General features: G+C 44.5%; 1 protein-coding gene across 2 annotated transcripts; it reads left to right on the top strand.

Annotated features, from left to right (window-relative positions):
- Window positions 1-185: 185 nt before the first annotated feature.
- Window positions 186-25,277, top strand: LOC308058132 (uncharacterized protein; the record flags this gene model as incomplete). 2 transcript variants are annotated; one of them, XR_013925676.1, is made up of 3 exons in its annotated part: window positions 186-1,133; window positions 2,172-23,697; window positions 23,828-25,277. XR_013925676.1 is itself a non-coding variant. In XM_080373521.1 (2 exons), the coding sequence occupies 2 exons, from the start codon at window positions 186-188 to the stop codon at window positions 2,211-2,213; spliced, it is 990 nt and encodes a 329-aa protein (XP_080229647.1). In that variant the 3' UTR covers window positions 2,214-25,277. The 2 variants fall into 2 exon arrangements, 1 of the variants encoding a protein (XP_080229647.1); XM_080373521.1 differs by having other exon boundaries at window positions 2,172-25,277.
- Window positions 25,278-27,167: the final 1,890 nt, after the last annotated feature.

Genomic DNA, 27,167 nt, shown 5'->3' with positions numbered 1-27,167 from the left:
CCGGGCGCGGGGGGGGGTGGGGGCGGGGGGGCACGGGGAGGGGGGGGAGAAAAGTCGCCCCCCTCCAACTCACCACTTCCCCTCTCCAAACCCCGGAGCCCTTAAAAAAATAATAATAATTAAAAAATAATAAAAAAATCAACAACAACAAAAATCCTGCTGTTCAGACCCTCGGATCCAGGGCGATGGTAATCCACAGAGCAAGGCTGGGTGGCGGTGGCAGTGGGGCGAGCGGCACACACACACAAAAAATATTAAATCCACGGAATGACCTTGACAAATTTCCACCCCCCGCCCCCCCCCCCACCCCCCCAAAAAAAGCAGAGACGGGAAGAGGAGGGGAGGAAAAAAAAAAAAAAAAGAGGGGGGGGGAAGATCTATCTGGATCAGGACGAGGACACCTCGGGTTCACTCGGCGCGGAAGAGAGGCAGATCCAGGAGGCTCGACCCAGCTCGGGATAATCCAGGCGCGGCGCCCCCTCCCCGGGGGCAAGCGCCGCTCCGGGGCCCCGCTCCGGCCGCCGCACGCCGCGCCGGGGGGGCCGCCGCCGCCGCCGCGCTCGCCGCCCAACTTTCTTGCCGCGGAGCGGAGCGAGACAATCCCTGGGCAGCCCCCGCCGCCGCCCGCCGCCGCCCGCCGCCGCCGCCGACCCCTCCTCGCCGGGCGCCGCCGGCGGCTCGCAGCCCCCCGCCGGCGCGGCGCGGCGCCCCCGCCGCCGCCGCCCGCTGCCGGATGGCGCTCGCCCGCCCGCCCCAGCCCGGCCGCCCGCGGCGCGGCGCAGCCCCGGCCCCCAGAAGCGGCTCAGTCGGCGCTGCCCGGATGCCGCCCCATTCTCCCCGAGCTGGGACGCGGCGCTAGCACCGCCCGGCCGGCCGCGCATGAGCAGGGCTGCCAGCTGCGCGTCATTCCCCGGCGCAGGCCCGGCCGTGCCCCCGGCCCCCCCCCTTCCTCCTCCTCCTTCCCGCCCCGCCGCCGCCGTCGCGCGGCTCCCCCCCCGCCTCGCCTCGCCTCAGCGGGGCGGCGAGGGCACCGCGGCCCGCCCGCCAAAGTTTGCCCTGGGCCCGGCTCCCGCCCCGCTTTCACCTCACGGGGCCGGCTGCGTCCCGGGAAGGGGAGGGGGGCACGGCCGGGGGTCAGGAGGAGCCGGGGGGATGAGCTGAGGGATGGGCTGGGGGTCAGACATGAGGCAGGGGTAAGGGCCGAGGGGCGATCCGAGGGGCGCGCTGGGGGCCGAACGACGAGGGGTGGGCCGGGGGCTGAGGAGAGCCCAGGGGCGCGGGGACAGCCCAGGGGTGGGCCGGGGGCTGAGGAGAGCCCAGGGGCGCGGGGACAGCCCAGGGGTGGGCCGGGGGCTGAGGAGAGCCCGGGGGCGCGGGGACAGCCCAGGGGTGGGCCGGGGGCTGAGGAGAGCCCGGGGGCGCGGGGACAGCCCAGGGGTGGGCCGGGGGCTGAGGAGAGCCCGGGGGCGCGGGGACAGCCCAGGGGTGGGCCGGGGGCTGAGGAGAGCCCGGGGGCGCGGGGACAGCCCAGGGGTGGGCCGGGGGCTGAGGAGAGCCCGGGGGCGCGGGGACAGCCCAGGGGTGGGCCGGGGGCTGAGGAGAGCCCAGGGGCGCGGGGACAGCCCAGGGGTGGGCCAAGGCGACGCTCTGGGGGTCAGGGGACACGCTAGGAGGTCGAGCTGGGGCTGAGACAGGAGCCGGCCGCCGGCGCCGTAGGTGGGACACGGAGCAGCCGAGAGCCGAGGCCCACGCCATGGGGTGGAGGCCGAATCCCTTCGCGCCCGCCCCCCTTGGCCCGCACCCCTCCGTGCGGCTGCGGCTCCCTCGCTGTTCCGGGCCGCTCCCCAGGCCGCCTCGGCCGAGGCTCGGGCCATGGGCACTGCCCCTGGGCAGGGGACCGGCTTGGTGGCAGCGCGCAGCCCTGGGGACAGCACTGCGGTGTGCCTGCGGCAGGGTCCCGGCGTGGAGCACTGGCTGGCCCACGTATCGCAGTGGGAGTGGGACGTAATCCTCCTGTTATCATCGTTTATTGCATGCGGCCAGATATTGCTGCACGTTACCATCGCTCCTGGGTGCTCCTTTCCTCAGCCCTGGCTGGCTTTGCGCCATTTGATGGCTTTGCTTCATTCCTTAATGTCTTCTTCAGCTGCTTTCCCGTTCCCTGGGGGTAGCCCCTAGTTCTAGACACGAGAGAAGTCAGAAGGAAGTTGTGAAGTAAACCTAAAGAAGTCCACTGAGCTTCATAAATAAGCAAGGGGAAAAAAAATCCATGGAGGAGATTCAGTGGAGCCATGGAAGTAAGGGAAGCCAAAAATTACTCCTGCCACCTGCTCCTACTTGCGTTCCAGTTCGGTCTTCGCCAGCGATGGTGGCTTCCTCAAGCCGGGGCCCCCAGCAGCAGCAGCAGGTTGGTGGCTGTGTGTCTTAACACACCCATTGACATCTTCAGCGTGAGGGCCGCAATGCCCACCTTCCCTCAGTTTTCTTATATTCCTGATCTAATGGTAGTAATGGGGGCAGTCAAAAATCAGCCTCCTTCCACCTGGCCCCGACAGGCTCTTTTTAGAAGGGTTTCTGGTGCCTGGTGACAGCTTTGCCCTACCTTACTTAAACAGAGCTAAAATAAATACCATCCTTTTAAAATGTAGCACAAAAACATAATTTAAATTTAAGCAATTTAAAACCAAATGTAGAAATCCCATGTGTAGTACAAAGCCTCTTCATGCAAATAGCCGGTCATGCATTGCATGCCTCAATCACACTCATATTGGTGTCATTTGTGTCCTAATAAAATCCTATAATCTTGTGCGTGCCAATTAAACAAGGAAGCTGGCTAAGTGTAGCCACTTCCTTAGGTAATTACAGGCTAGTGGGGAGTCAGACAGTTATCTGCCCTGGGTTTTGCTGGACTGTGGATTTCCAGCGGGGTATTTTCTCTCCCATTTCTTTAAGGGACAGTACTATAATTTGTTACATGTATGGTACTTTAAAGCTATAACCAGGATCTAGGGGGTGGTTGTTAATGAAAGATCTGGAGTTAAGATATACCCAGTTAAACAATGGATTGAGCTTAACAACTGTATTTGCTTTACCAATATTTTAAGAGTCACTTTCTAGAAAAAAGCATTTACACTCAGTTCAGCAAGCTGTTTTTACATTTGTGAGTCAGTCCTTTAGTTTACAAGGTAATTTCTATGTCACTTATAAGTACATCAGAAGTGAAAGTCACTAGAAAAGATAAGCTGGGGACTTTTTAACATTTCCCTTAGTAGTGCTCACTTCCATCCTGTTGTGTTTTAGGTCCTCCATCATTAATATGCATTTCTAGTTCTCTCCTTTTTTTTTTTTTTTTTTTTTTTCTCCTATTCACTCCCAAATTTGCTGACCAGGACAGTGGAAATTGCCTGTAACGTTCCATTTTTTTATTCCTGTCAGCAGGGTCATCAAGATTCTCATCCTGCTTACATGTTTACGTACAGGAGTTTAGCATCACTGTGAACGTAAACCAAAGGTGCCTTCTGGGGAAAGTTGTGACTTCAGTTTCTGTCTTTTCCCCCAGTTAACTCCACAGATCCAGCAGCACTATGATTATCCGTGGTTATCCCCAATTTTGTATATACCTACATTTTTGTTGAAGGATGCAGCAAAAGGGTCATCCAAAGGAATTAACAAAATCAAACAGTCCGCATGTGAAAGGATGCCTCTGTTTGAAACAGCATCTCTGAATCAGTCATGCCTTTCCTTCCACCAAGGCAATTTCACGTTTTCAATAGAAGGCAGAGCTACAGTGATTTCCCCCCCACACCCCCCACCCACCCCCAGCATCAAATGGCTTTCTGCACAATGATATTCATCATGTTATAACTCTAGGTGAATGATAATGGATCAGAGGGAATGAAAACAGATGGATGTTAAAGCAGACAATTCCCTGCCACAAACCTGGGAGCCCTCCACTGCTGCCTAGTCCGTTCATTCAGTTCATAATTGTATTAGACATTCCAACAATAGAGAGGCCTTCTTCATTAATCCTGAATTTACTGAAAAGAAGCTTTGCAGACTATAGCTCTTTCGGTGCTTAGACAACACCAGGCAAAATTTACCACAGGCTTAAATGGATAAAACTCAGCTAGATAGAAACTAGCACAGAACATTCCAAAAGAAGCAAGAGAGACGGGCTAGCAAGACAAGGAAGGAGGAGAGCCTAGCAGCAGCACTGCAGGTGGATAGGAGACACTCGGGTACTGCTGCAGCTTAGATAATGCCAAGGAAATTTATAGAAAAGCTTTCTTCTTGCTGGAGTGCAGGCGTAGCTGAGCTTACCAATATTGCACCTGTGCTTGATCTAATTTTCTCTTTTCAGCACCCAGCCTACAGCTGGCCACATGAGCCAGTGCATGCCAATCCCTGCCATGTGATGGGGCACAACCTTTTTGTAACCCTGGTCTGCATCAGGTGACTGGGGCTAAGCAATACAGATCAAGTCTCTTACCAGCTGTCCTGTGAGTCAGACCTTGATTACAATATTGACATTAACATTTTAATCGCATGCTGCTGCAGATTTTAATTACCAACTTGCTCTGCCTTTGCTTTTTGAGGATCAAAAATGAGACCCTTGTTCGTAGCTTGAGCGAGTACAGCATCAGAACAGCGGCTGCCGTAGAGGTAAACATGGCATTGCTCACGCCACGAGCCTGCCCCTGGACGTTAACCTTGCTGGCACTGGAACACCTCACTGGAAAGGGACTTTGTTCTCAGTTACTCTGTTCCTGTGTCTGGGGCAGGACTGGAAGTTATGAAAAGAAGTGAAAGGCAGTGCTTTTGTATTCTCTGTAGCCTGAGGCGATGTGAAAATCTACCCAGTCCTTGTCTAACTATCATTTTCGGATTCCCAGGGACTTTAATCAGAGCAGAGTAATCCAGAGATGTTCCCTTCATCCTGTAGAGCTGAAAACTGCTTTGTCCTGCTGTTGTACTTTCCCTGTCTTGTGCCATCAGAGCAAGGTGGAGAAACTTCAGTGCAAATGAGAATTAGGCCCCACATCTCTGTTGTTCCCCTCACCCCAAGCATACTCCGCAGCCTGTTGCAAACGCTGCCAGCTGAATCTGTGAGGCCTTGCTCGGTTAAAGACTCTCATGTCCAAGGTGGAGGGACGCCCAAAAGGTCAGAATAAATAAACTGAATACAAAATTGCTTAAGGCAATAAAAAGACATCACAGGCTTTCATTGCAGTTCTCACATGCTTCCAAGATGTTAAATAAGCTGGTGGTTTTTGCATTGCTGGGCTCAGCCGTTTTCTGTTGCTTCTCCCCTTGCTACCCCAATACTTTGCTAAAACGATCAGGTCTTAACTGCTTGGTATCCCTCTGAAAAACACGGGCTGCCTTTACCACTTGCTTCATCATGGTCATTTGCACTGAAAATGCATAATCACTGTCAGAGTACAAAGAATCATTACGAATAATTAGTTACTTCCAATATGGCAAGTCAGTCTCATAAATCTTGAATATTTGGCTTTGGTTTTGGAAAGAGATTCCTTAATGGCTACACTTGTGAGACTCTGTTAATTGATATAAAATTGTATTCAAAATTAAATTTGTTTTAACAGATCTAAATCACCCCAATAAATCAGCTTCAGCCTATCTGCATTACGGGTTCAAGTACGCTTTTTTATTTTTTTGCCTTTGGGAGAAAGTGTGTGCTTGCAATCAACACCTAGAGGGCTGGATCTGACCCTCCCCTTGTTTACTAACAGCTTCCATGTGCTGACACTGGGGTGACTTTGCTGGCCTGAGAAGACATAAAGCAGGGGGTAGGAGGTGCAGCCCCTCCAGACCAGTTGCAGCATACCTGGGGTGTTCGCCCTTCCTGCCAGGCAGGTGTGTGGGGAGCACAGCACCGCCTGGCTCCCGGCTGGTCTGCGCTGCCATGACGCCGGTGTGTGAGAAAGGGTTCGTCTGTCTGAGTGGGCAAATGAGAGGGGAGGGAATTTTAATAAGAAAAAGGAGGATATCAAGCCTGTCTGTAAGTTTATCTGTAATAGTCTAATATCGATGTTTTATGTTTTTATGGGTAATTGTAGTTCTTACAATGCTCCTTTTTTCTTCAGAGAAACCATCTTTTTCATCTGACCTCGCAAGCGAGAGAAGGTGATGGTAACAACAGCTTAATTTTACTTGACTGTATATACTCTATTTAGCTCCTGAAATTGTTTCAGGACAGGTTTTTATTAGCTTTATCCTTATTTTAACTGTGGAACTGGAGATACAGAGGCAGAACCCCAGCATTCCTTCCTCTGCCCTAACTTCTTCAGCAGGCTATCTTCCTCACCTATGCGGTGGTGAGCACAAATGCTTCCCGAGATCTTGTGTGGTAAAAATCTGTTGGAAGAATTCCCCATTTGCATCCTGTCTGCTGTTACTGTCTGTTATCTTAAATCTTCTAATATTTTTTTCTCCTCCAGAGATTCTTTCTTGCCTACTTCATCTCAGTAAAACTTTCCCCGCCCTTCTCCTACCTAAGCTGTTGCCTGTATTTTTGCCTGTCTGATCTCCCTCAGGTTCTAGCTGTCAAACTTGTTCCATGTGGGCAGGCTCCAACTCCTGCCTGCAGCCTTATGAAGTTTGATGCTCTACCCGGGGATTTGCATTGGCTTGGGTCAGATTTCAGGAGGCTGTAAGCTCACAGGGTATGCGCTGCCGCTTGCTTCGTGTGCATGAAGTCTGAAAACTGCCGTGTCTGTTGTCAGGCCCAGCAGCATAGTGATCGGTAGCTGGTATTATGACTTGCTTGGCTAGGTATGCCTAAATCCTGTTGGGCCCAGTGATCTATTTAATGATTCTCTTACTTGCAAATAGAATACTGCTAGTGTATAGCCACCTTCGGTGCTTAGTGTGTTGTGCGGTACATGGTATTTAGGGGTGAATAAAAGTGAGAATCTTCTCAATCAGCTTTATTACGTGCAACCGTTGCAACTGTTGGAAATCTTCCTTGGGTAGAAGTTGCTTCTGCTTCCAAGTGTGTTGTAGGTTGTGCTCATTTCACCCTTAAATTTGTTAAAGTAATTTTAATGTCTCAGTGTATATTTTCAATCAGCTAATAGCTGAAAGAAAAAAAACCTCTTCAGACAAACAAAAATAGCCCAAACCCCAACCATCCACCTTGGGAAACCTGAGAATTAAGACTTTTAAATGTGTTTTTCTGTTCTAAGCCTGAAAACTCAGGGGAAAGCCTGTAAAAACTAACTTTCAGAAGATACATCTGGCAATCTACAGCTTCCAGAGTGTGCTTTTACAAATGCTGGCAGAGTGTGCAAATGTAACTTCACACGTGGTCAGCTATTTATGATAAACAGGTGCTAAAATATTTCTGCAGTATTTCCTCCATTAATATTTTGTCTCTTTAAAGCAACCATCAGGAAGATGGGTCATCTTAATTACAGTATCTAGGAGCAAGGGCTTTACTGGTATCTATGTAACTGGCTAATAAAGGCTTCTCTGCACTGGGGGGGTATTAGCCCTTCTGTACCAGCAGCAGGCTAAACACAAATGTGTGGCAAAAACACAATGCTACATAATTTATACTGGGTCAAGTTACCCTTCGTGGAAAGTAGGTGAGCTGGACAGTGCTAAACAGGGCTTCACCCTGTCCTGTATCGATGGCTGTGATGGAGGTTTTATTCCTAGAATGGACACAGCTTAACAAAGTACTGCACAGTCGTATGTCTTAATGCCTTTAGGTTGTCAGACCAACTTTGCATGTACTAAATCAGAAGCGGATTCAAAGATGTTTAGGAAAATACAGTAGTTACAATGTTGGCTTGGCTGCCTGGAGTCATTTTGCAAAGAGAAAGGTAGAACTGGAAGCTAAATGAAAGGAAAACAGGAAAGATTGAAATGGATCACTTGCTGTTAAGAGTGAGTGTGTAATAAGGACTGAAGTATTCTTAACACAGAGCACTATTTTTTTCCATGTGTCTCATACTATTGCTAATCTTTTGTTGTTCTTCATCTGATTCACTGATTTAATTTCACTTCTGCAAAGGAAGCAAGGACCCTCAATTTATGAGGGGACTGTGAGGGCCTTTGGAAGGGGGTGTATTGAATTTCAGAAAGCATTTTACAAGAAAGTAGCCCGCCACAATCCTGTGCTGTAGGACTTCCTTTGGAAGCATATATTTCTCCCCCATAAGTCTTCTGAACAGTTTTATACCACACATGTTTGAAGAGAATTAAATCAATAACAATCTGTACTTTTCTAACCTGAAATGCAAGCTCTGCACGGCAGGAGATCAAGCTATGCAATTAACTGTTGTCCTTTCAAAGGAATTCTGACAGATATTTATAGTTTACTGTATTCCATTTTCCTGCCATTGGAATATAACAGTACAACTGAATGCAGCTGACTGGAACTATGAAATGATTATAGCAATAACTATTTCCTTCTCTGCTGGGGAAATCTTGTAAAGTGCCGAATGTGGGAACTGCTGATGTTCTTACCCCTCAGAATTCGGTCCTTACCTTTGCTTTATCATGCATCACTAGGTAATTCAGTCAGGAGAGGATTTTTGTTTTCCATTACCTTCAGCTTTTTCTAATGTCATGTTCTAAATCTCATGTTCAACCTGACGTTGAATGAATCAACACTGTACAAATAAATACACTTTAAAAAGCTTTCTAAATTTGGGCACGGTCAGCGTATGAAGTAGAAAGAGTTCTATGTAGTAAAATAAGTCATGCCTTTGTGTGGGAGTTTGGAACAGTCTGCTAAGAAGAAACTATGCAATGTTACCAGAAGTGAATAGATTGGCATTTGACTGCTAGACACTTTGCAAATTTCAATATAAAGGCACTTATTTTATACCCTGAGCTGTCACTGTAACTTATGTGCTCATGCTGGTGACTTAGTAGCATAATGACAGGCCATTGTTACTGAGCTAATTAATTTTAAGCAATCTTTCCTAACAGTATGCTTGAGAATGACATTCATTTGCTGCAAACTTATGAGACATTGATGCATCAGGAAAACAGTAATGCTGAATCTTTGAGCTGCCTCTCTTGCCGGCTTAGTACGAGTCTCTTCCCAGAGGATGTTTGCTGTGTTGGGCCCGTCAGATGCCTCTTACCAATAGTGATATCCTCAGCTACTTTGCTTTATGGCTGTAAACCAGCAGAGGTACACCGTAGGTTCCAACCATCTGTTAGTTTTGCCGCTCAACCTTTTTTCATCAAGTGAGTTGAAGGTCTACAGATGGCTTACCAGGACCTAGCAAGCTGCAGACTAGGATCAGATATAGCTGTTGCTTGGCTGAGGCTTGACTTTAGGGAGCAGTGTGGTAGGGGGTTCTGGGATGTTTCAGAAAAAAAAAGATTTTCAGTAAGGCCAGAGTAGGCAAAGTAGAAGTGGAAATATGTCTTCAGATGAGTTGAAGTATTGGAATTATTTTGCTAACAGTGTTCACCAAGGTGTAGAAAAGAAGAAATGTCCAGATGCCCTCCACCTTTACCCATATGGACTGGGCATGAGGTTAAACCCTTCCTCCAACAAGAAAAGAATGAGAACAGGGAAGAGAAACTATTCTTACTTTATTCTCACAGGTGGAACAGACTCTGTGCCTGTTGAGTAATACTGTATTGTGCAGCCACCTCAGAAAGTGATGGTACTGAGTCATTCCTAGGTAACAGTTTTGTTTTGGAGGCCCTCACGTACCAAGTACCAAGCGGTGGTACCTTAACAGGGGAAAACAATCCAACAACCACCTTCCTCTAGATCTGCAGTGTCATCAGAAATGTCAAGTCCACTAGAAGGAAAGAAGTTAAGGAAATGGAGGATATCTCCTCAATTAACCAGATCTGGAAACTCCTCATCATTAGTTTTTTTCCATATAAGGCTCTTATCCAGAATGCAGCTCTTTGACTGCTAGACCCACTGGTTTAGTAAAGCACCAGCCTGCAGCCCAACCTGTGTTTTATTTCTGTGCATGAAAAGATGATTTGGGCTTTCTGCATGGTGAGCTGGTGTGTGCATGAGAATCAATACTATAGCTGAGAACCCTCCTCTGAGAGGTTTGCAACAAACAGTACATTATTTATGCGCTCTTCTCGTGTTTCCCTGTGTGTTATGTAAATACTAATCAAGGTGAAATTGGACTCAGCCATGTATAATTTTGACTTCAGTTTATTTTGGCAATGTCCAAGCAGAAGTCAGTTGCTAAATGGTCTTCTAGAGGGGCCCTGAGGTTTTCTAAGACTGCATGGGTTTAGGGCAGGGTCCCTGCACAGGCTCCTGACTGTTGGAATCCCAAGAGCTGGTGCTGTTGTTCCCAGGACTTGCACTCTCCTTTGCTTGCAGCAGGAACGGGAAAATACCAAGTCCTATCCAACCATTGACCTTTGACCACAGCCGATGTTAGTCATTCAGATAAGCGCCAGCATGTTTGGTTCCACTTACTCAACATTTAGCTTTGCATCCTCTCCCCGTATCCTTGAGTTTTTCTTCTTTGTGTTTAGGACTCTGCCAGTGTGTTTTTATTCCCATTCATCTGAGAGCAGGGGGTTTCTTTGGGAATGGTTCGTAGTTTTGAATTTGTTTTATGGTTCCAGGAGCCTAGTTCTGGTTGTTTGTATTTACTTACTTCTATTTTTCTCACCAGATTGTAGATGTGGAAAAATAATAGGCCTTACCGACAGCTTTGCTAACCAACTGAAGTCTCTTGTTGATACGTGGTAAAAGCTAGTGTGCTGCAAGGCTTCCTTAATGTGCATGGGTGTGCCTGCCAAGCAGGGCGGCTATTAGTTCTGTGCATGATGATGGCTTCTGTGATGAGCATGACTTTCTCTATTGGGAAATGAACTGTGAACACCTACTCATTTTTCAGAGGCCAAATTACAGTGATCTTTCAGCTCTCTGAATTGCCTACACCTCAAAAAGAAAGTCCCTAGGACCCTTTAGAGCAATGCTAATGAAATAGCTGGGGCTGAGCAGCTGTTCTGTAAGCAGGAACCAACTCTATGAATTCAGCCATTTGCTTTCCGCCTGGCAGACTTCTGATGCACTTCATGTACTTCACACACACACTTTTTTTCTTTTTTCTTTTTTTTTTTTTTTTTTTTACACTTGGATTGAGGTAGCCTTTGGGGGTGCTTGTTGCTCAAGCTTCCTTAACTGTCATTAAACCGAAGGACGGGTGTTTGAAGTCAGTGAAACTTTAGTTCTGTGTCACTCTGAAACTCTGAAAAGCTCGAAGGTAATGGCTAAGAAAACAAATTAAAAAAGACATTACAACTTTTTCTTGGGGGAAGGGGAAAAGCATTATCAGTAGCATTGCTGCTAAAAAAAAATACAAATTCAGACCTTGTAAATGAAGGAGCCTGAGTCTCAAAGCATTCAGTCCTAACGTTGGAATTCAGATGATTCCACACTTATATCTTTGGATGATCATTAAACTTTGTGCTTTCCAACCTAAGTGTTCCCCAGTGGTACTTATCAGGTCAAAGACTTGTGCCTGAATTTTTTTTTTCTTTCCTTCTCCTGTGGTTCTGAGGTTGTTCCTGACTTGTTTTAGTGGAAAAAAGATGCTTAGTGGAACAGTTGACTCTCAAAATAGCAGGACAAGGCCAGTAATAAACTTGTAATGGGGTGGTGCCTGTCAGATGGGGAGGACAGAGCCCTTGATGAAATGGGAGCTGTGGGATCTGTCTCAGCAAGCAACTATCACAGCTGCCTTCCTCCTCTAGGATGGCCATAGAGAATTCATGCCAGTGCATTAACTTCTCTCCGTGAATCAGGTGTGTGTATACAAAGATGACTTTAGTCTGTCTCTGATTTTCCTAATGTTACATCAGAGCATGTGCGTATACACAGCTGTCTTTTGTAGTCTTCTGGGAAAAATAACCACCAAAATCCCTTTTTCCTCAATGAAGAGTTCTTTTTGTTCTGAGATTTGGACGCTGTGTTCAAAACAGTGAAAGGTTTTCCTTAAAACCAGGTTTTCCACTGCAGTAGGACAAAGAATACTATCAGACAGTCAATTTGAGCTTCACAGCTATGCAGGTACTTAGAAGTGTAATCCATCAGGTACTCTGATCTACAAGTCTGGCTGAAATCTTGCAGCCGTCAGCATGACATTACTCCCAGTCACATCAAGTGTGTTGAATAGCTAATAGATGTTTTGAAAGGAGGAGTTAAATTAGCTTCCCCAAATTCACCTCAAGAATACAGGATCTGTTTAAAGCTTGAATGTTAAGGTGTGATATCAGTTCACTTTGATAAATCACTAACACCTGGGGGTTTTTTTGTCTTTTTTTTTTTTTTTTTCCCTGAAGCTGCCATTTTAACTTGCATTTAGCTAGCTGTTAAACAATACTGTGTGCTTCTGTAGCAAACAAAGTGTGTTGGCAGGTGACTAAAATCAGAAGAAAAACTAGTTATGTTTTTTTTTCTTGGTGGATGTGGTTTTCATTCAGAGGAAAGGCAGGCCTTCAGAAGTGTGTAATGAGAATGCTGCAGGATGAGTGTAGGTCTTGTGTCAACTCTCATGAACTTTGCTTATACATATAGTTCAAAGTAAACTGCCACATGGTCAGCAAAACAAACTTAACCATTCAGTCATCCTGAGCAGTAAAAAAGCATGTGGTAATCTGGATTCCTTGTGCGAAAGTGCAAAGAATGTTCATACCTTGTTTCTTCAAGGCAGAAAAAAAATATAGTCAGCATCTGCTGGGTGCCAAATTCTTCATTGAGACAAAGTTGCTCAGCTTTATCCTAAGAAGCTGTCACTGAAGAATAAATGGGGAAAAAAAGGTGGTCCTCCAATAAGCAGAAGGAATACAGAAAAGCATCTGGCTGGAGAAGGTACCTGTAGGGATTTAGCTGTGCTATTGCCGCTTGCGTTTGCTGCTGCGTTATGTATGGTGCTCATGGGCCCAGACTTGGGTTCCAAACATTGCGCAGCTTGTGCTCAAAAGTGTGAGTGTCCATTATATGTTTGTCATTTACTTACCCCAGTTGTCCTTTTTTTTTTTTTTTTTTTTTTACCCATTAGGCTCGCCAGTTCAGGAGGGAGCTGCTTCAGGGGACAGTAGGACTGAGTACTGCAACTCATTTTTAAGTACTTACTTTATGCTTTGCGAGAGCAGCTGGATTACTATAAATTGCCAGCCTATGGAAAAAGGTGTTTGCATAAATTATTGGAGAGCCCACTTGAACTTGTTGAGCAGTGCTCCCACCAACATTAAGAGGTCACTTAACCCTCTGTGCGGCCCTGCTGTGGAGTTCAGTCATGCATTGCAGAATTAAATGAGTTCCACCATTTTTCTTTTGAGCATTGCCCAGAACTGATGCAAAGTGACATCTGACAGCACAGGCAAAGCAGTGACAATGCTCTGAGACACTAATAATAGCTGTAGAGCTACAGCAGTTTTCCTCTATCCTTATTTTTTATTAGATTCTCCCCTCTTTGGTGAGGAAATGTTGTCATCCCTGGCACAGTTTATCCTTGGAAACCACCTTTGAGCCATTTAATCACAAGGCTGGCTGCACAGTGGAGTCAATGTGCTAGGAATGCTCCCACCATAATCTCTTTAAAGAACAGCTGATACCTCATTGAGAACTTTGAAAAAAAGAACATTCCTTTTGGATGATCTTTGCCAGAAGTTAGGAGCAGTGAGGGGTGCTGACAGGGGAAAGGCTGAATTGTCTCTGGAGCAGCATGGCAGCAAACACCCCTAGAAAGGCAGGCTGCAAATTCTGTACAGACTCCTCTTTCTCTCCCCCCCCTCCATTTCCTTCGTTACTAAGGAGATTTACATTGAAACAAGCTCCGCAGGAATCCTCAGGTTCCTAGCAAGGGGATCTTGGTATTTCTACTCCTTTATAATTTGTAAAGGAGAGAAGAAATTAGAAAAGGTTCCTGCAAGGGGTTCTTGGGGCCAAATTATGGTAAAAAGGGAAAAAAGATGACTAGCCCTCTAAGCCTCAGTTATGTAGTTGTGGTCAATTTGATGGGAACCCAAAGGTAATCCCAGAGTCAGCGGCAATGATGTGATTGACTTCACTAGGTCAGAAGTAGATTGGTTCTTGTTATTTTTTGGTGGTTTTTTTTGTTTGTTTTGAGTTCTTCTGTTGTAGTTTTTTGTTCCTTGCACTGTTGCCAGTTTCTGTAGGATATTGCCCTACTGTAGTGAAGTCAGCTGCAAGGCTACAAAGAACAAATGAGGCTCCAGGATGCCTGGATTTATTCAGATAGTCAGGTATTTTTAACTATTGCTCCACGGATAGGGAAAAGAAGGGGCAGTGATTTTTTTGAGTGCTGGATTTACCGAAAGGAGTAGGTGCCTAAAGAGGAACTTGAAGTAGAATTTAGGTACCTAAATCCAAAAGGATAATCCTTACTGCTCCTGCCTACCTCCATAAGCAGCTGAGTATCACCACCAAGAGGGTTCCTTTAGGTACTTAAAGCTCTTCTCTGTATGTCTAGAATTATCCAAGTCTTGTTAATGCTGAACTGTTCAAATCTGATCTCTCTCCTAAGCCCTGTCAAGATTAACAAACCAGGCTTTCTCCTGACTGCCTCCTGAGAGGCCCTGCTGATAGCACAGACAGAGCATGCCTACAGCATGCCTCTGCACCAACAAAATACAGAGACAGCTGCTATTTACATTCCAAAGCAGAGGAAGAGTCAGGGATATCCTGCTGCTATAAAGTAGCACTGAATATTAAACGATAATAGAGGAGCTGTTGTGCGAGCAATGGGGTTTTGACCAATTTCTTCTGTGCTCCTTCACTGCAGCAATCTCAGCAGCCTTTTCATATTCCCTATGATTTTTCCTTTGCAGTAGCCTCAGCTGTCCCATCTTCCCTGCGTCCCTGCTGTCACTTCCCTCTACCTCTGACACCTTTATACATATCTTTGCCATGTTCCTGGCTTCTTCCCATGCCCCCTATGTTTAGCCATGTCATAGCTTCTGCTTTTTCCTGTGTCCTCTGTTTGGCCTACTGCTGGGAGGGAAGCAGCTCGTAGTGTGGGTTGTTGGGAGCATGTGTGCTGGGCAGTTGAGTATCATGAGTGTGTCACTTGGAGAAGTTCTGCAAGAAAGTGGGTGCTGAGCAGTTTTCCAGTACTGTCCACCTGAGTCCACGTGGCACTGTAAGAGCTTGAGGTTCTTTACAACTGAGCAGTCTAAAGTAATTTTGATGCAAGGCATAAATGGTTGAAATTTAGTGAGTATGGTGGACAACTTCGAAAATGCTTTGAGAATGGAGCTGTTAGAAAATCATGCAGTGTGAAGGTGAATGGAAAGAAAGTACAGACAAGAGAGAAATGGGTAGGTTCCTGTAAAAGAGCAGCTGAAATCTTAGAACAACAGTTCCCTCCCATTTTAACCCACTCTCTTTTGCTAGGGTCTTAATACGTATTCAGCAAGTTAACAACATCAGGTCCTCTTTCACCTTGGCAGCACTATTGGTGATGCTATTATACAGCTCTATGGTTGCTGATTCTTTTTTCCAACTGTTGCGCACCAATATTTTTTTCCCATGTTGATTATGCAGATTCTTCTGACCTTTAGAAATATGGCATTTCTGACTGCTGCAGTGGAAACCAGCCTTTCCATTTACATCTCTCCTGAATTCCCAGGGCATTGCTATGATATAGACTTTCTTTTGCTTCCAATATATTATCTTCTTGTAGAGTTAGCCCTCAGGAAAGCAGCATCTGGTACCAATTATTGTTCTTTAGCAGAGGTGGCTGAATCTCCTGCCATACAGCAGTGGAGGTCTAGAATTCCTTTACGCTGCAGTGCATGGACACCATCAGGAAAGGCAGAAGCTTTTGGTGAGACAAGGGACATTGGCATGCTTCCCAGCACCTGTTGATAGCACAAAAGTGTATGTTACAGGCTAGGCTAGACAATCTCATGGTAAAGAAACACTATGAGGCTATTAAACACCCACTTTGAATTGCACCTTTGATCAAATTCCTAAGCAAAGGCAGCATAGCCATGTAGTTCTGTGTGTGTGCTTTCAAATTACATCCCCAGATGTATGAGATCTCTGGAGACCAGAACGGAAGGAATGTCATGCACACAATAGAGCTGGAAAAACCTTCTGTCTTAATGGTGTCCCATCAATTCTTATCTGATAATCTCTCCTTTTGAAGGTATGTGGAAAGCCAAAAATAAGAACAAAGCAAAGCATAGACATAGACTTGTCCTGACCTGTCTTCTAGACTGTATCTCTCTGGAGCCCTTCTTGCTTGCTATACTTGTCTTGCTGTGACCTCTCTCTCATCTTACTATCAAGCTCACCTGCTGGTGTGAGAAGCTGTCCCTCCTTTCCCTCTTTCCAGCCTCTCCTCCTGTTTGTAACAGCCTCCTCATGCTTGTCTGCCTTATCCACTTTGTCTTATATTTTCAGCAGAGATTAGAAATATCTTTTCTTCTGAGTCTCAAAGTTCTGAATTCCTCTATCTTCCTGCCACTGCTTATCTTGCTGCTTTATTTTTAAACTCTAATACACTCCAGGATGTGGTTGTCACAAGGGACACTTGAACAAAGTAAGAGTAGTGTAGCAACGTTCCAAAATTCTCAGTACAAGTGCTTTGTCAAAAGAAGAACGTTGAAAGCATAAAAATACATATCCATATTTTTTAGTTGTTGAACAGTGACAACATATGATAGCAGAATGATTTTGGAGTGTGTTAACTGTATTCAACCCCTGTCTAAGATATCCACAGCTGCTTTCATGGTAAAATCCATCCAGTTCTCATCTGTCGTGTATTGTATCACTTGCAGTTCAAGACCTCTATGGGACTGAGAAGCTTGTAGTAGCTAATTGCAAGTAGTCTGGAAGGTAAAGGACTACTATTAGCACAGTCTTTCTAGCTGCACAGATGAGATATCCAAGCAGAAAGAGGAAGTCTGACTTGTAGCTGGTAGCAGACTGGGGAAATGAACTCTGACTTCCCTGTCCCAGCTAGCAGTGAAGGCAGAGGGCCATCCTTCCTCTCTCCTGTGGTTTGCTCCAAGTATATCTTGGAAGGTGTGAGAACAACTTTGCATTACCTAGTGAATAGATTCTTATATAGGTGCTCCAAAACCACTCTCAAGGAATCTCTCGAACCCTTTGAGCTTAAAGAAAAGGCCCTGAAACACTCCAGTTTTCAGAGCCAAAAGAGAATTACCAGATCTTATTGTCATTCAGTGGGGGAGGTTGGAATCAAGTTGTCTCAGAGGCTTCTCAAAAGCTTTAGCCTAAAGTCTTGTACTGACAGCCTTGTGGCTTGGGAGCTTGTACTGAATGCAGACACAGGTACTTCCCACTTGAAACTTTCTGGTGGGTCCTTAAGATACTTTTGCATGTTTTACCTGAAACAGTGGGCTGTCGGGCATTGTCAGGGTAGCAACTAACAATTTCCTTCCTTACTGCTGCCTGCTTGGGATCATAAATTGCTGTATTCCAAACAAGGACCTGGTTCTCTGAGGTTATTTGTCTTTCTCTTTGGTTTGCTTAATTATACTTGCCCCAAAGACAGCTTTAAGATACATATCTAGCTTTTCAAATGATGCCCTTGCAGTCTGTGAAGTTCATTATCACCTTGCGGTGCCCATAACTGTTTTCAGGAACCTTGTTGTTTTTCTAGGGATTAGAGTATTAGTGTGCGATACACTGCCTCAGCTGGAAGTTGTTTACAAGACCATCTTACTGTCTCCCCTTTAAGACTTGTGCTCTTTGTGGGTTCATGTCTCTCCCCATTTTAGAACAAACACAGGCATGATTACCTTCTTTATGGAAGCAAAACATTTTTTAAAATGTTAAACGTGGCAATTAGAGAATTGCAACAAAGTTGTGGCCTCTGTGGTGGCTGGTCACCTAAAAAGCACTTCCCTTGCACGGAGGGGGGGAGGAGGATGTCCAGTGCCTGCTCCAAAACTGGCAGTTCTTATTCAAGCAAAAGGCAAGCTTCTACCTGATGAAGCTCTATATAACCCTTTAGAGCCAGGTTAGCTCTAAATTAACGAAATTTACATCTAATTCTGTATTATTCTCCAAATTACATCTAATGCTGCATGTTTTTACTAGGAAATTAATTACGTTATTTTTTTCTGAACTGGTTGTATTTTAGGGACAGTAAGTTAACTCTTGTTGCTTTGCTGTAGGGGGAAAAATCAAAAGAGAAGGCATATGATTTCTGCTTCTTCTGGAATCTTTGTATTGTTATGCTGAATAGCTGCAAACGATTTGCATTACAATGGAGCATAAATAAGAGATGCCACCAACTAAAGTGTATGCTGAGCAAAATGCGGGAAGCTTTCAGTACAACCAAATCTAAGTATTTTGAGGTAAGATTGGACAGAACACAGGGGTGGGAATACAAGGTTCTGCTGCTTGGGTCTCAGACAAGCCCTGTGTTCAGCGGAAGTCCTAACTTTGAGATGCCCAGAGATTGAGATTGGTTTTCAATATAAGTAACATAATGTGTGTGGTATAGATGCCAAAATTGTCAGGCAAAGAGGCTAGGGGGGAAATATGAAACCCTGTAGAACAGGATTAGGCAGGATTAAAGTCTGAAGTGATCATACTGCACTGGGTAGTAGGTACTGCCACAGCCAACTCAATAAAACTCAGTGGGACACTTGACATTGCATGTTCAAGCAGCAAGTCATAAATCTACATTCATGTGAAATCTTCTGCACTCAGTCTGATGGGAACAGAAACACGACACAGCTTCAGGTGTTGGCTTAGGGGAATAAAGCACAGGTTGCTGCCTTGCAGGGACGGATCTCTGTGAGGAAAAATGGAAAGCAAGCTGAATGATATATGTAATTATGCTTGTTTGCAGGGCTATGTAATTTCTACAAACCCACTGAGAATCCTTAAAACCTGAGATTAAAACCAGGTATAGAAATATTTTTAACAACATTTGTCTATATATAATTATATATACATATATAGCAGTTGGTATAATAGTTGCCAGTTCAACAGTCCAAAGCACATAAATATTTGCTTACCTTTTATAAATTAAGCCACATACTTAAGTGTGTTTTTGGACAAGGAAGTACTTAAGTATTTTGCTTAAATGTTGGGCTGAGTGGGGTCAGAATGAATTTGAATTCTTCTTGTCTCACTGTTGGTATGAAATCACTTACCTAAGAGCTGACCTGTGCTTTGAAGACCAGTCAGAAAGGTGGTATGGAGAAGATGTGTTCTTGCATCAACATCGTGTTTCATTAACTCAACATATGTGGTGCACGTGCTGCTGCTGACGGCACTTTGGCAGCATGGGAGGACAGGGCGCAGGGTCTGTGCGGCAGGGCTGGTTGCAGTCTGGAGCTCTTCACTGAACCCAGTGTTCTTCAGGCTTTGGATCAAACAGATCTTTGAGCTGTTGCAGACGTCAGCTCTGCCAGCCCCTAACCATGAGGAAACCGTTTGCTAGGTCCAATATGAGTCATAGATGGGGAGGATATTTCTGGTTTCCAATTAAAAAAAAATAATGGTGAAGCTCATAATCATGAGCAAAAGGTCTCTGTGCTGTAATGGGAACCAGCTGGTGTGGTAGGCCATTTCAGAGTAAAATCTGTCTTTGTTCAAATTGTGGCCTCACCATTATCACGGTTGGAAACAATCCTTGGTGCTGACACAGTAATGACAGCTTCATGTTTTAGACACATCTAATGGCACTAAGTCCTGATCTTAGCCGGTATTTATCAAGATAAGTAAGCCAGTCAGGCAAGAGCATGGTGGGCTGACTGTATTCCTTTAGATAACGACGTGTGTATTTCCTCTCTTGGAAGAATAATGAACAGAATATGACTGTCAAAATATTCCTCTCTGGAGAGACTCCAAAATAACTGACACTTACATGAGCTCAGTGCCATCAGTGATGTGAACTTCCTTGCAAACCTGGAAGAAGTGGAGCTGTGGCCAAAAGATATGAAGGTTTCTCCTTAAAACAAACCAAAGCCTGGGAGAATAATTTTCTCACAGCTCTCCATAGTTCTCACTTGCAATTTGACCTCTCCTGGGAATAGCTCCACTATCATGGTCACTAAATGAGATGGTATGTCTTTTAGGTCTTTTGAAGCTGATGGATGAGGTCCTGGTGATTTTGGTGAGGTTGGTCCTCACGCAGCATTGTCTTACAGTTGCTTTAGCTGAAACTTTCCGTAGAATTCTATGAACCAGCAGAGAATCAGGCCCTGCAAGTTCAACTTTACAACTCTTGGATTTTCCTCTTAATCAGACTGGAAAATAGCTCTGCTAATGACTTGTCTACAAAATAAAGTGCATGCACACATTCATGCAGAGCTTAATGTGTTCGTCTGGCATACCCCTTCTTCAGCTGTTTGCCTTTAAGAATTCTGGGAAACACATCTAACCAGCAAAGAGTCTGTTTCTAGAAGCTGTTGTTGTTTTAAGGAGGATCCATTAAAAAGGCATAGCTGGGAATTTGAAAGGCGCTATTTAGAGTGCTAGTGTGCTCCTGTCTAACCAAAAGAGAAGTGTGGCCGAGGTGGTTGGAGTTAGCTAGTGCTGCTTTGAGCTCAGAGAGAGCTAATGGCCCATGCCACACAGGATACAAGTCTCCTGTGACAGAAAAGTGTGCTGTAACGGTAGAGTAAGCTCCAGCAATGCTGCAGCACAGGTCAGAGCTGGAAAGCGTACATAAAGGGCTCTCCCTGTAGAACAGGTCAGGTCATGCTGCTGATTAAATGCGTCCTGCAAAGGTGTCATAACACTCTCCAGTCTGGGCAGCTGGGAAGTATGAGAGCAGGGTTTTGCAAGACTGGATTGAGGTGAGTTATTTGCTTTTCATTCTTTCAAATGTAGATTTGTCCCTGTTGAGTTAAGCTGTGATGAACTTACTTTTTACTGTAGGCAAAGGGATGACACTTGTGCTGATGAAGTGACTCCTGTATTTTTGCTGACCTCTGTTCTGTGCTATTCACTGCGGATTTCATGAATTTTCTGTATGGGCAGCCAAGAAAATTCCTTGTTGCTGGGGGCAGCAGGGTGGGAGGGTACTGTCAACTATTCAGCTGCCAAGATCTCTCTTTTCCTGAGTGTTTCAGGGTCGTCTGGTGGATGCTATAGGTGATTGGGACTGTAGCATCTCTGATACAGGGTCTGCAGTGCATCCGGCTGCAAGATAGACAAAAGGATGCCTCCTACAGATCTTCACTGGAGTCAAGTAGAAAAGGTCTTTCAGTCTTTACAGCACTAACAGGGGGAATACTGGAATGCAAACTTATGCCCATGTTCTTTGAAACTAGGGTAAGATGCTAGTATAGGAATTGCTCTTTGTCAAATGTCCCATAGCTGCAGGTTTGAAGTGACAGCAGGGTACAGTGATCAGGACAGTGTTTGGAATGCAGGGATGACAGCTGGGTAAGGTGTTCAGGTGTTTGAGGAGGAGGCAGAGATCTGAACTCCCACTGAAAGCACGTCACCTTGTCCTTACCCACTGCATGTCATGGGGCTGCTCACTGGCGCTTGCACTGCCGTGTTGGGTGGCGAAGCTGCTGGAGACAGGGCTGTCCTGCCTGCACCACGCAGCACCCAGGGCTCCTCATCTGCTCCCCCACTGTCCGCCTGGAATGAAAGCAGGCAGCAGGAGAAAGGTATTTCTTCATATCTGAGAAGCAATAAATAGTGTCACAGACAAGGCAAACAGGCATTGAAGAGTGGGTGAGAACAACCTCCCCCTACATTTTTCTTTGTTTTTTTTTAATGATATTGACAATGAAGTCCAACCCCTCCCTCCAAACAAACGTTTTTACGTGCAGTGTTTTTACCAAGAAAGGATAGTAAAACATCAGCAGTAAAATAATATTTATAGAGTTATGTATTTGTGAAAGTGACTGTGGTTTTCTAGGTAAATAGTTGCTGGATTATTCAAGATAGTCTGTATGTCTGTCAAAATCCTTGTGTCGTGGAATATTTCCCACACCGTTTCATAGAGAGCCTCTTTTTGAGTGCTGGTGGTAAAGCTGTAATGCTATGTTAGGTTTTTAATAGCTTGCAGAGGTCCCTGATTGATTTTTCACACCTTTATTTCCACAGCAATAAGGTTTTACATACTGAGATGTGGAAAGGAAAGGAAAAAAAAATAATCACAGGATGTTGAACACGTTTCAAAACCTGTGCCTAAATGTCTGTCCTTAAAAGGCTCTCAACCTGGGGGTGGTTAAACTAATTACATTAGCAGTACTTGAGGAGAGCTGGAAAGTTTGCACTTTCTCAAGTGAGTGATCACTTCTTTTCCTCAAACATGAAGTAATTTGCACAAAAAAACCTGAAAATCCGCTGCTAAACTGCATGCTGATTCCTGCAATATGGACGTTTCTCCTGGTGCTGTTTAACAGCAGCAGGAACTGCCCTTCCCAGTGTTTGTGGTGGGGCTGGGGTGGCCGGGACCCACTTGGCGCGGTGCCCATGTCCCACGCGGGGCAGTGCTGCCCGGCTGCAGTTTGGCCATGCCTTTGCCTCTTCATCAGCTTTAACACAGTTTACTGTAGCACTCCCTCTCTTGTCATCTCATGTTATTTCTGTGCCCTAGAAGAGCAGGGCAGAGATACAGGGATAATTGCTGTGTGGGAGAAAGGCTCTGGAAATGTGGGTTTCAGTCCGAGTGCTCTTTGCTGTGCGACCTTTGCCGGCTCCAGCGGTGCTGTGCTTCACCGGCTGCTTGGGCTGGAAACCCCAGCTGCCAACCTGTCCCCTGCCTGGCTGCTGGCCGTCGGGTGCTGTATCACACAACAGAGCAGAAGAGAACACCTGATGTGACACAAGTGACAATTATGACCCAGAACCTACCCTAGGAATTGTCGTTACAAGTTAAACTTCAAATATCTGCAAAGCCTTGATGAAGTTTAATGGGCTGTGGGCGGTTCCATCATTTACATAGCAAACATCATTATTGGGGATATTTCCTTCCATATCTCATAGCAGCTTGTCTAGAGGCTGGAGTCCAGCCTAGCTCTTTCAGAGCTTCTGAGTAAACAAACAAGCATGCATTCTACTTAAAAAAAAAAAAGAAAAAGAAAAAAAAAAAAGACTAGCAATTAAAAAAGACATCTTGCATTGTACAAACAGGAAGGATTATAAAACACACTTTGCAGGGAGTCAGTGGAAATGCATTCAGTCTAGTTTATAATCACAGCACAATGAAATACCCTGAACATAAATAGCAAGAAATCAATTTTCTTTAGAAAAAGTAAAATAAAGAACATTAAATGATCATTTGACTAGATAACTGCAGTTTACTCGGTGGTATAACTGTCAGCTTGCCTGTGCACAATAATGGAATTAATGCAGAGGGGGTATGGTTTAGATGTCTCCTTCTTTACAGTGACAATAACTCCCTTGTTTTCTCTAGTGAGTAGATGTTTATATTCTAATTTTGTCTCTGCAGGCTACACAGAGCCTTAAACTTGCAAAAGGGATTTGTGAGCAGCTTGCTTGTCAAGAACAAATACTAGTCAAAAGAAATGCATGGCTTACTGACCTTGAGTTCACTGAACCTTCATCTCGATGCTTCCGCACCACTAAGGAATTGGCTTCTCCGAAAATTAAAGTTCCCAGATTAGAATAGAAGCTTTGACAAAGGACCTGTATGGCTTTACAAATACACATCGATTAGAGGACTTTAAAGGAGCTTTGTTAGAACAGTGGGATTATGAAAAGCAAATGTTTGAGAGGTAAGAAACCAACTGAGGTCAAAGTTGATGAAAACCAGACTTTTGAAAATATGGAATTTCTTATTTGCGTTTTGGCTAAAAATCTTCACTCTTTGTCCTTATCTGTTACGTTATTCATCTGGAGATACAGTGACAGTATCTGGCTGCCCTAGTGGTCTTGTCAAGATGATGAAATGCTGTGGAAAGAGATGATGACTTTCACAAAGACCTCAGTTTTGGTGTGTGCTCAGTGCTTATCTTGTGATATCTTACTCAGATTGGTTTGTTACATCTTCCAAGTTTTGGTAAGTTTTTAAGGAAGCTTGCAGAAATATGTCAAATTCAAACTGCTTTAATATCTGTGTTTAATAACTACATAGCTGTGCCATCTCTTTTTTTTTTCCTGAAGAAACATCTCTCAAAAAATCACCCCAAAGGTTTCCATGCAGTGTTAGGGCTAAATGAAACTTTAATAACTTTAGCTTGGTTCTCAAACTTCTTGAAGTGCCTCTTTCCAAGGCACAAATACAAGACTCAATGCTAAGATGAAAATTATGACAGCAGTAGTTCCTATACAGAACTGTACGAAGGAAATGCGTACTTTCACTGCAGAACAGTGCATTTTTGCACATGTCTGTGATGTGAATGTGTTAAATACTTCTGTTAGGTGTATACATGTCTGCAAAATCAGATAGAATTTTATTTAAAAGTATATACATAATAAAATTGCATGTGCTTTTCATGCGCTTGGGAAACATCTTCTGTGTGGATTGTAGTTAACTTAAAAAAAAAAAAAAAAAACCTACATTGGATCCAAGGTTATAACTCCTATAGATTTTACCTGCTTAATTACAAAGATATTTGTATGATGAGAAGACTTGGAAAACTGAGAAAACTTGTTTTGCTTACCCCATAATTTGCAGTTTGCTTTGATGATAGTATGTCATAATTCCTCCTGGGTGCCAGTCAAAACAAAGACTTTGCCCTGTACACAAGCAGTTCTTGTTTGGATGGTTTTGGTATTTTGAAATGTGGAGTAAAATCCAAGGCAGATTATTTCCCTTCCTGTAGCTGAATAAGAATAAGGCTGAAAGTGTGAAGAATCTTTAAGATTAAAGTACCAGAGAATTCGATCCTCTTAACACAGTGCCACTGTGATGCTGTGCTGTATCATGGGTAGTTTAAAAGCAAAAGTAGGAGGAAAAAAAGTAAATTGAAACCTTTCAAACTGTCAGCTTTTGCTGAAAGAGGGTTCTTCAAATGTTGTTAGCAATGAAACTTGATGGAAAATATTTCTTTAATGTTTTGAAGCTTCTAAAATAAGAGTACATGTTGGATGCATGCTTGTTTTCATATTTCTTTTTCTACTCCCTTAGCCCATTTACTTGAATTAATATGGTACGGGATTTTTTGCCATATATCAGGTGTTTTTTGTAATGGTACTGTTGCATTATGTCACTTAAACTACAGTTGTTGCACTTACGTGTACTCACTGCTATTTTTCTGGCTAGAAGAAAGCTTCAATTTGTCTTTTGAAGCTTAGATGGATGAACAAAACAAAGTATTCCATGAAATTATATATATATATATATGTATATATATATATATAAAAAAGACAGTCAATATTGTAAAATACCATACCATTTACACTACTTGCTCATGGCTTAGGTTCACTGATGTAGCTGACTGTTGTCCTTCTTTATATTCCTGCTGGAGAATCAGTTGGTTGAGCCTGAGATTATGTTTGTGTTCAAAGACAAGCTCAATGTTTCTGATTTGGGCTATGAGTTGCCAGGGGGAATATGCAGAGCTGCAAACTTGGAGACCAGCCGTGTGCTGCTTGTCTGTGTCAATAAACTACTGCAGTCCTGGGTCAGTACGCTGGCTCCAGCGGTGACAGGAGTGGGTTGTAGAAGAGGAAGCAGGTCAGGGTCTTTGCACTACAGTCTGTTGCCTTGTTGCAGCTTTCCTCAGCCAGAAGTTGAAGGTTATATGTCATACCTTGAAAAGCCAGTTACTTCATTTGTCTTTTCTTGTCTGTAAGATGGGAACAACTTTTTATTTTCAGAATTGGTTTGAGATCAGCGGATGAAAACGCTTCATAGTTGTGATTAGCTATCCTTGTAGTGAATCTGTTTTAGATACTACTGAATCAAAACCATCCAATCTCTTGCTTGCTCACTCTTAGAGTTCAGAAATTGTTGAGAATTTAATTTTTAGGCTGAGGTAGTTTTACAGCTGTCTAGTAATCTGAACGAAGATTGTCTAACATGTCTCAAGTAGAAGAGACAAGAAGAAGAATAGTGAATAGCCTCAGACAAGGCACACAATGTGGTTTCCAGCAACGTTCCCGAAGTGCCTTGGGAGAGCTAATCATATCCCTGCAGCACCACTTGCTATCAGACCACTATTTGTCATGCATTCATGAAGGGACTACACCCACCACAGAAGTGGTAAACATGGGAGAGCATCAGCATGTACAATGCTTTCCTGGTGACCATCCAACTGCTGGTGTACCCAGAGCTGTGCAGGCTGCTTTGTAAGGCAGATGATGCTAGCTGGAGGTTGAAAGTACATCAAAAGCAATGCAAGTGCAAGCTTATTTAATAATGCAAGTGGAGGGCAAATCCCAGATCCCAGGAGCTGTTAAAAATACCAGCACAGAAGAAGCTTTTCTGTTGGCCATTTTCCTTTGGGACCATTGTCAGCCCCAGATCAGTATATTATTTACCGCCCCCCCCCCCCCCCCCCCCCCCCCCCCCCCCCCGAGCTGTAGATTGGGTTTCAAATGGGCAACAGCTCTATTTTAAAGATAGCACAGTCTCCAGTCAGATGACGGTGGGCACACAAAGAAGCCAGCTGCAGGTCGGGCTGCCCCTGGTACGCAGGTGCTGCAAAGGCAGGCTGGCTGTGAAGTTTTCAACCAGGCAGGGTGAAAAAAGGTCAAGAAGAATCTCGCTGTTCCCAGTGTCTGTCAGTAAGTAATCATGCAGATAAAAATCACACCACTCCCTCAGCTCAACAAAAAATTTCTTTCTCTATCTATATATCCATATAACATTACAATACAAGCCTCAGGGCATCTCTTGTCCTTATCTAAACAAAAGTCTTCTCTGAAAACCTTAGTCGTGCAAGTTATGGCATGAAATCACCCTTTCAGCAGAAAAATGGTAATTTTGCATTTGGAGTCAAAGGAGGACTGGCTTGGTGTACAAAGCTATTATGTTTTTCAGATCCAATCACCCTTAGTAATTTGGGAGCAACTCACAGATCAGTCTATAAGGGTTTTTTTCAGTGCAGGTATATATCCTGCTGAAGCTGTACCTGGATTTTTCTTTGGGTCCTACTGGCATATAAATTCTCTATAGTGTTATCTGCCTTCTCTGTGGAAGGTGTAAGAAAAATGACAGGCAAAAGAAACTAAATGGGAATGACCCGCAAATAAATGCGAGCCTGCAACACGGGATTGTTGTAGTGTGAATTAAAGTGAG

Source organism: Falco punctatus (assembly GCF_963210335.1).
Source record: "Falco punctatus genome assembly, chromosome: 1".
NCBI lineage: Eukaryota > Metazoa > Chordata > Aves > Falconiformes > Falconidae > Falco > Falco punctatus.
The sequence above is the reverse complement of the archived record's forward strand: the minus strand, read 5'-3'. Positions and strand labels throughout refer to the sequence as shown.